The sequence below is a fragment of the Medicago truncatula genome, chromosome 1 (genome assembly GCF_003473485.1).
Source record: "Medicago truncatula cultivar Jemalong A17 chromosome 1, MtrunA17r5.0-ANR, whole genome shotgun sequence".
Taxonomy (NCBI): domain Eukaryota; kingdom Viridiplantae; phylum Streptophyta; class Magnoliopsida; order Fabales; family Fabaceae; genus Medicago; species Medicago truncatula.
Window position 1 is genome coordinate 12,581,930 of NC_053042.1, and position 9,798 is coordinate 12,591,727.

The window sequence follows — 9,798 nt, forward strand, 5'->3', positions numbered from 1 at the left end:
ATTAATTTTCATTTCATTGTTTAGAAATAAAGGGTTCAAAATGAAGGCTTTATTCATCTACATATTTTGAGATGAATTTTTTAAATATAAATTTGAAAAATTGCAATGATTAAATAGAGACTTTTAATGAAAGGATATAATGTTTGACTATTGAAGCAATGTAACCATTGTGTCTATTCATGAAGAAACTCTTTCAAAAAATTGTTTATCTTCACCAAAATGACATAAATTTCTCTACAAATAGACACTTTGGGGAGGAAAAAGAGATATAACATCACATTTTTGTAAACCAAAAAAATCTGCCAAAAATAATACTAAATGCTTTTTTCTTTTCTTTAGTGCATTAGAGAAATTGACAGAACTTTATTCTGTAAATTACCATTGATCAACATGTTTGAAGTGAATGTGCATGTTACATTAAGAATTGCAGTACCATGAAGGAGATTAATTAGTATATCCATCTGCATCTGATTGACATAAATTAATGAGCTGAATCGAACCTAAAGCTTTGTGTGTTCGCACACACCTTAGAATTTGCGTGCACTCTTTATCATGGTCATTTTCATATTCTTCTTATTTAAATTTTGCAGCAATCCCCTAACACAAATTCTAATGATCTTTAGGTTCGATTTATAATTTTATTTATCATTAATTTATGGCTGCAACTTTTTCACCAGCATATAGAGAGATAAGTATCACTCACTATCCCTTATTATTTTATATATCGTGACATGAATATAAGCAACTATCATCTTGGATGGTAACATAGTCGGCCCTAGTTTTTTAGTGAGAGAAACTCAAACTTCTCTCTATGTTTTTTTTCTCTTTCACTCGTCGAGGATGTGTGGTTTTAGGTCATTTTCTGACCTATAATCACCCCTTTGCATCTTTTTTCCCAATTTTGTCAATCTAAATAAGTGATTTTCACATATATCAAGTGTTTTCTTTTGTGTCTTGTTCGTGTTTTGACGTCTGTGTGCGGCGTTGTGTTGTTCGTCGTCTTGTGCGGCGTTGTTTGATTTTACGTTTTGTAGTGGTGTTCATTTGGTTCATATTGAAAGATCAACTTTAGTAAATCACAAATTCAATCAATGATTTGCACGTCAGCCTTTCATATCACGAAGCATGGGTATTCTGGCGATTTATATTTTATCATATTTTTTTAAGGCATTTTGTCGTTGTATGCTATTAACTTGGATGTTGTTAGTTTGTTCGGAGATTCACCTTTTATGTTTTTAGCGATGTTGATTCTGATGCATTCTATCAATTTAAATGAATGAATATCGTTTTGTTTTTGTCGAAAAAGAAAAAAAAAAATCATCTTGGATGGTAACATTGAATGTACATATGTTGATGCATATAGAAAATATATTTTGTATTTTAGTTAGTCCATGTCTAAGAAGCCTTTCGTGCGTTTAAAATTATTAAAAGTGGACGAAGTTTATATACGAGTGCATAGCATACAGGACTTACTAGAATTTCTCGTAAGTTATGTGTTCAGATTCATGAGGAGTTGCAAAAACGTACTTTTAAATTCATCTATATGTGGAAATAATTTGGTGGAAAATCATGCTGAAAATGGGATTTTGCTGCTGCAGTGTAGCGTAGCCACAAACTTTAATTTTGTTTTTTGCATTAGGGATTTTATATGGAACTATTTCAAATCTGAATGACTTAGACTTTGGTTTGATTATCAAGCACTATTCTAACTTCAGAATCAATTTTGATTTTCACTCAGACCACACATTCTAAACAATGCTTACATTTTGTTTAGATAGTGAGACACTTTTTTTACATTGAATCAATTTTTTTCATTGTTCACACAAGCCACCATACACGTGGAAAAGGTAAATATCTATGTGTAAATATTGGACCTACTTAGACATCTAAATGTGGAGAGTTTTTTTTTTTTTAAACAACAAATTTTATTTAACTATCGGGTCCCTACTCAAGACGAACAGAGACCGGTAAAACTGATAATACAACCTAAAGGTGTCATATTAGTTAGTTTTGATCAACATATTAGTTAGTTTTGATCGGTATAAAGAAGAGTCAGTCTCGCCAAAACAAACTTCTTTCAATATAATTATGATACAAGTAAGTGAAATATTAACGAGTGCCTCTGGGACCTCTTTAAGACCTTTAAATAGTAATTTTTTTATGAAAATATGTGTAATCAATGTATAGGAAATCGAAATACTTGACTTTTTAATAAAATTATTTATTCTTTTGGAATCCTTAAACTCGTTAACAAGATCCAATAAGTAAATATATACTTCCCTTGTGCATTGGCATTCCTTTACAATTGGTTCCCCAGTTTCAACTCACAAATGGTTTCAACTGTTAACAAGTCATCAACCTTACTAAACCCGATAAAGATGGAAAAAGCTTTATTTCAAAAGTAAATACGAAACATCAAATTCAAGGTGATTGCTCTATAGGCCCTTCAAGTTGCTCAACCCTCTAAAATAAGCAGGTCGAGAGCTACGATTAGATCCAAAAAACAATGATCGGATCATAACCGTTGATAGATTTTGTGCGATCGGGAGTTATGATCAATAAATACGAGAAGTTTTTGAGCAATGCAATGAGCCTATAAAGCAATCACCCAAATTCAAAGCCTATATAACTTAAATCCTAGAAGGAAGAGGAATAGTGGGTATCAAGTACAAGTCACTTTTTCTTTTAACATTAGCCCCAAATTGCTCAGTCATGTCCAAATCCTCACCTTTCATTCCATTGGGAAGCCTCCAATCAAAGTGATATAACAACAATGCAAGTGCCAACTCAACATTTATCAAACCAAATGTGATGCCTGGGCATATTCTTCTTCCTGCACCAAAAGGAATGTACTCAAAATTATTTCCTTTGTAGTCAATAGAGCTACCAATGAATCTCTCTGGATGAAACCTCTCTGGTTCAGTCCAGTACTTTGGATCTCTACCAATTGTCCATGCATTTACTATCACCTTACTTTTGGCTGGTATATGATACCCTTCAATTTCACATGCTTGTCCACATTCTCTAAGTAAAAGAGGAGTTGGAGGGTGTAACCTTAGAGTCTCTTTCACTACTAACTTCAAATATTCGAGTTCATTTATATAGTTTTCACCAACAGTTCCTTTCTTGTTGAATATTTTTCTCACTTCATATTGTGCTTTCTTCATCACTCTTGGATCCCTTACTAACTCTGCCATTGCCCAAACTATGGTAGTGGATGATGTTTCACCTCCAGCACCAATGATGTCCTGAAAAATATATCAGGATTTCAAAAAAGACTACTAAAGTCTAAAAGAGATAATTTGTTGGCATCAATCACAAGGTTTTAAATTGTGGTTGCGTCGCAATCTTTGATATTGCAATAATCAAGAATCTGAATCGTGATTATATCGTGTTTTCTAATACACCAAAAACCTTGATATGTCGCGGCCTATGGAAAACGTTATTTTTTTCAAAAGGCTTATTATACTTACCAGGATTATAGCCTTGATATTGTTGTCAGTTAAGCATATATCTTGGTCAATATCATTACCACCTTGAAATTTTTGAAGAACATCTACCAGATCTTCCTCTACTTCGCCTTCTTTTGCTTTTGACTTAGCTTCTTTATGTTCATTGATGATGTTTACTAATATAAGATCAATTTGTCTATGCAATACCTCAATTTTAGACCTGAAACCAGAAACTAGTTGAAGCCATTTAGCTGAAGGAAACAATTCACCTATGTCAAAACCTCCTCCAACTGATTCTCCATTTGCCAACGATACGAGCTGTTCTTGGCCTTTGCATTTGTTTCCAAACGCAGCCCTTGTAGTAATAGTCATAATTGATGTAACTACGGCTTGAGTGATGTTGATGGGTGATCCTTGTTGTGAATCAATACTTTTGATGAGATTGGTGAACTCTTCTTCTCTTATAGGCCGGAATGAACTAACACGTTTTTGCGTAAGAAGTTCAATTGTGCATATTTTTCGTAGCTGCCTCCAATAATTTCCATAAGGTGAAAATGCAATATCTGTGGATCCATATAATAGTATGTCTATTGCAACAATTTTAGGCTTAGATGCAAATATGATATCATGAGTTTTCATTACCTCCCTAGCATACTCTGGTGAGGAAACAACAATTGCAGAGATCTCTCCAAGTTGTAAGTGCATCAAGGGTCCATACACTTTGGCCAAATCTCTTAATTTTTGATGTGGTGTAGAGGAAACAAGATGGTGTATGTGTCCTATAATAGGCAGCTTCCATGGTCCTGGGGGTAGATTTGGAGCTGAACTTTTTTTCTTAAGATTCCTCCCTTTTGTAAGTACCACAAGCATGAAGATGAAAAACAAGACAAGGGCTAGTAAGTAAAAAATTGGGGAATCCATGGAGGTTAAACCAACTAGAAATGTGTAGTTTAGTGCTAGTAGCTATCAGCAATTTTTAAGCTATAGGTGAATGATTTGGTGATAAAACAAACTAGTAACGTGTATAAGTGTATTATAGTGCTATTAATCGATAATGATAGTTTTGAACAATGGTCAGCAACAGTAGCTGAACTCGAGGACCGTGCTCATATATTATATTTTCTGATAAGTATGTTCTTCTTTTACGACCCTACATGAGATATTATTTACGAAAATATGCTATAGGTGAGATCAATCATTGAATAAAAAATTCTAAAAAGAGTAACTCGTGGAAAACATGGAAAATTGAAAGCAAATAAATAAACAAGGATGAAGATTGTTTGAAACCTTGTGTTGCGAGGTGTGTGTACAAACATTAGTAAGTTTACTGCAATTGTAGTTGTGATCAGTTATTTTTATAGAGATTTCAAAAATCACAATCTTTGATATAACGAAAAATTTGCAAACAAATACAATTGATATGCAGCAATTGCAATTTTGTAGATCACAAAAATATTTAAAGATTGCATAGATCTCAACAAACACAATTGATTGAGAGTTAGTTGAATAAATTATCGCTTTAGTCTTTTACCATTTAGGCGTTCATTTGGTTAAAAAAAACATCTAAGTGTTAAAGCATTTGATTTAGTTATTAACTATACAATTCTTGTAGTTTTGTTTTATTTCATATATTTAGTTGAGTAAGTCGGTCGTTTGAAGTGGAATAATGCTACAAAAGTTGTGGAGTTGTTGCATAATCTAATGATTTCTTCACTAACGAGGGATGTTAATTCAGCTGAGGTAGGCTAGATTTGTGGTCTGGGCAATTGGTTTAGTAGCACTTTAGACAAGGTTGTCAATGATGGTCGTGACGAAATTACCAAGGGTTTGGCTGAGGATGTTGGGGAATTGCCATGGCGAAGATAGTTGTTTCTTTGGAAATAGGAGTTAGCATAGGGTTCAAGAAAAACAATCTCAACTCCAGTACATTCCCCTGGAGCCTTGAAAGATACATATTATAGGACACGTCTTGTCACATCAACACCACATCAAACACTTGGAGACTTGGCCAAAATACATGGACCTATATGAACCTACACCTTGAAGATATCTTTGCAATTGTTATTTCCTAACTGGAGTATGCTTGGGAAGTAATGAAAAACATCTTAATGTCATATTTTCAAATTGGCAAGAGAGTAATGAAAAACTAGTATAACATCACTTCTGTGCAAAAATAATAATTTTAACATCACAAAAATGTTGGTATCACTCAGCAATCATTGGGATAACATATGTATTAGCACCCGGTGAAATCCTATGTCCTAATCAAGTGTGTTTCCTATATGAATTTGACATTATATTATATATATCTCACTGCTCTAAATATAAAATGCTGCATCACAGATTATCAAGTTGATGATAACCCTAGTTTCTTCCTAACTAATGAATGAAGAACTGCTACACCGCCATTACGTTGAGCAACTGGAGCAAAGCATAAATCTATAGAACAGACTATGTTGGCATAAGCATCTAGAGAGCTCAAACAGGGCAATAGTTTTTGAGGCAGAAATCCCAAGACAGTAATAACAAAAATAGAGGTTGCTCATCTTAGTCGACCCAATATTTTTTTATATAACATTTACCAATGGAATCCATCAAAATCTCTCTTCAAAAAGCTTCTCTATACCTACACTGCTGTAAAAATGATGAAGAAAGGGTGTTATAAAAATTCACAGGTGGGATATGCCCAGAATTGGTGTAAAAAGAAAAGGATTCTGGCCTCACATGTTAACATTAAATGTCAAAATCATAATAATCACAACTACCAGAGTTTTAAAAAGTAGTCCACATTCGCGATTTGGGCCACGACATCAAGGTTTAGGTTTTGATGTCTCTCAGTCTTTGCAACCATAATGCAACTGTGGCTAAGACCACAACAGCCCTGTTAGAGAGGGACTCTCTGCAATAAAGAATCGCGACGCAGCCACAAACTAAAACTTCAACAAAAACTTACGATAGAAACCCCAACCTCGTTAATCTCTAAAGTTTGAATTGCAATTTCTACATCCAAAGAAACATCAGCAGCGCAACCAATCCCCTAGCACCTAGCCTACACAAGAAAAAATGCACTTAAAACTTTGACACCATACAAGGGAATATAAAAATATAGTAAGGAAAGATCACGAGCAAGAAAAAAACCAACTTTTAAAGATAGTTTTGTACATGAGAACCCTATGAACTTTTTTTTTTAAACAAAAACATTTAAAAAACAACAAAGGAAAATCACAGAAAAGAGGTAAATGTGTATGTTTCTGGCCTCTAATTCATGACGTGAAAATGGGGGAGATAAAATAAAATCTACCAGCAACCAGTTCAGGTACAATATCAAAGTTGACATCTGATTGCATATTAAAAGAGAAGCAGAAAAATCATCCATTATCACTTAGTTTCATGCAGTAGAAAACTGGGATATGTCATGTCAAAAAATCAACAGAGGCAACAGATTCGCAGGAAGAGCGAACAACACAACCGACAGTCATAGCCACACTCCTTAAAAGGCCGAATGCTCTAATTGCATAACTTCAAACAGAATACAATCTGAAATTCAGGTCTAAAGAGGATATCCTAATTTACTGTCATACTACCAGAAGCAATAAAGCATTACCCCACATCCCACTGGTTAAGCTTATCGAATTTTCCATCAAAACACAAGATACCGTCCATCTTATCTAGCTTCCCGATAGCCATAACAAGGGCAACAACAAAACAAAAATAAGGGCTGCAACTCGTTGCAACACTCCAAATTCATCACTCAAGACGCAAAAAAAATAATTTTCAGAAAATAAAAAACTTTGTAAAATGAATGATGCCATATCATGTATTTCACTTCTTCCTGCTATCCAAACTAGTAAAAACAATTCATTGAGTCCCCTAAAGCTATTTCTCAGCTAGAATTCATCAAAACTACTTATAGAATCAACAAAATTGACTTCAACTAATCAGTCCTCACAATATCAAGCAGAATGTAGTCCACCACACCAGAAAACAACTAATTATCCTCCATTCATGATTGGAATACTAGAAAAGCTAGCTAACTACTAAATGTTTATGAATAAGCTATTTCTATCCATAACCAATGATAAAATAACATCAAACTGTTTTTATAATCTATCCTAGAGTGCTTATGAAAATAAGATGAAAACAACTTACGAACATATCACAAGATGTTTTCACAAACAAGTATTTGTACTAATTTGGCTAATAAGCTTAAATAAGTCATTTCAAACATACCCTAATTATCAAACAATGAACACATTAAACAAAATAGAAACATAACAAAACTCCAACTTTAATTAAGGTTCTCCACCAATATCTTAATTCATAAAACACTTCATGGATCATAAACAAACTAACCAGCACACAAATCTTACCATTCCCGTCTCTTTTCCAATTCCTCCATAAACTCCACCATCATACATTCACCCTACAGTTAAATTTCACAATACACCACAAGACAAATTCTTAACCTGTCAAAACAGAAAATAAAAAAGAACCCTGACCCTGGTGAGCTCAACTCACCTAAACTTTAATCAACCAAAAGCAAAAACATCATGGCTTCTCCTCTTTTTCCCTATTCCATTGCTCAATCCTCGCTCGCCTTTCCTCACTTCCTTCCCTTGCCTCCCTCCCATTTCTCCTCCCACCATCTCTATCCCTACTATCTCTTTTCCTCTCCCTATCCCTATCTCCATCCCTAACCCTATCCCTATCACTACTCCGTCTTCCACGCGAATCATAATCTCTATCACGCGGCCTCTCTCGTTCTCTGCTTCTGCTTCTCCTTCTCCTCCTCGGACTATTACTCCTGCTCCGGCTCCTGCTCCGCTGCGAAGAAAACAATTTCCTCCTCAACTCCCTACCAATCTTCTTAACATGCATAAAATTACAATAACCACCACGATTACAGCTATTCTCCTCATACTGCCGACAAGTCGCCTCACGAAAATCCGTAACCGGAGAAAAATCCGCTAAAATCGGCCTCCCTTCATAAAACCTCCCTCTCAAACTCGCTAACGCAGCAGCAGCATGATCTTCCTCTTTAAAAAGCACATAAACATTACCAATCATATGATCAGCCAAATTATCACAAACATTCAACGTTTCAACGTAACCGAATTTCGAAAGCTCGGTGAAGATATCTTCGTAGAAATCTTCGAAGTGTTGTTGGATCTGACGCGGATCGATTGGTTGACCGTTTGGATCGACGCCGGGGGTGATGATGTCGGGACGTTGGTACATGTTGGAGAGGAGAAGAGTTGGGGAGATTGTGGGTCGGTTGTGGAGACGAGAGCAACGGTCGCCGTGACGACACGCGCCGATCTTGAAGTAGAAAGGGCAGTTTACTCTGTCTTTTTCTGTGCCGAAGATTGATGCTAAGTGTTCCGCCATTTTTGGTTTGGATCTGAGATTGAGAGTATGAAACTGCGATGAATCGTTGTGAGCGTTATTGTTTAGCCTGTGGGATATAAACCTTCGTTCGGATTGGATGAATCTTGAATTTCGACCAAACCCGACTTATAAATGTTTTTTTTTATTTTTATTTTTTTATAATTGTTTTATAAAATTACACAATTTAACTTTGAGAATTGTTGTTTACATAAGGTTGTGCCACACGAGTATTTTATTTTTTTGTCCCCTCGGCAGTTAAAGAATTTGAAATTCGGCTGCAGTTAACTGCTGAGGAAAACTGATTATGCAGACAGTTTGTTCTGCATAATTCTAAACATTTTCAAGCCATTTTTTCGGCCAGAGCATTTCCAAAGGCAAAATAATTCATACAAGATTGAAACTCAGACATAAACAAGATAAATACAATATCTTTTACAATTGTCCATAATTAAATTAAACCGACATTTGGTTAAAATTAAACAAACGTTTAATTAAGTGTCTATAATTAAGTGTCCATAATTAAACAACTCATTACACATCATTAAATTAAATCCCTACTTACATTCAACGCAATTGCATATGGAACGAACATACATATATAATATATTATTTTCCACCATATTCTGAAACATAAATCCGACGTCGCCGTCGTCGCGAATAAGCAAAGGCATATAGCTTGCCGTTTTCCATGCGTATTCATCTCTATCTTCTCCTAGGTCTATGCATGGCATTTGACCAAACAAGTGACGTGGATATTGATTTTCACCAAGATGCTCAAAATAAGTGTTAAGTTGTGCCTTCAAATCGTCAAGAGAGTCCATCGGCGTTATCATAACCTTAACCGTCTTTTTAAACGCGGAGTACCTAACACGCCTTTCAATTTGTACAACCTCAGACATGTCTCACTTGAAAAAAGTTTTAAGAAAAGAATCATATATTAGAACAAAATTAAATGGAA

At 34.9% G+C, this 9,798-nt stretch overlaps 1 protein-coding gene across 4 annotated transcripts; it reads right to left on the reverse strand.

Moving 5' to 3' along the window:
• Positions 1 to 2,247: 2,247 nt before the first annotated feature.
• On the reverse strand, positions 2,248 to 8,956 carry LOC11421625 (cytochrome P450 71D11). Of its 4 annotated transcripts, none has more exons than XM_024778345.2 (4): positions 7,823 to 7,986; positions 6,421 to 6,501; positions 3,474 to 6,083; positions 2,248 to 3,248 (listed from the first exon to the last, which is right to left on the reverse strand). In XM_024778345.2, exons 3-4 carry the CDS (start codon positions 4,371 to 4,373, stop codon positions 2,631 to 2,633), a joined length of 1,518 nt encoding a protein of 505 aa, XP_024634113.1. In that variant the 5' UTR covers positions 4,374 to 6,083; positions 6,421 to 6,501; positions 7,823 to 7,986; the 3' UTR covers positions 2,248 to 2,630. The 4 variants fall into 4 exon arrangements, 3 of the variants coding, with proteins under 3 accessions (XP_024634113.1, XP_024634098.1, XP_003589691.1); XM_024778330.2 differs by having other exon boundaries at positions 3,474 to 6,086; XM_003589643.4 differs by having other exon boundaries at positions 3,474 to 6,501.
• Positions 8,957 to 9,798: the final 842 nt, after the last annotated feature.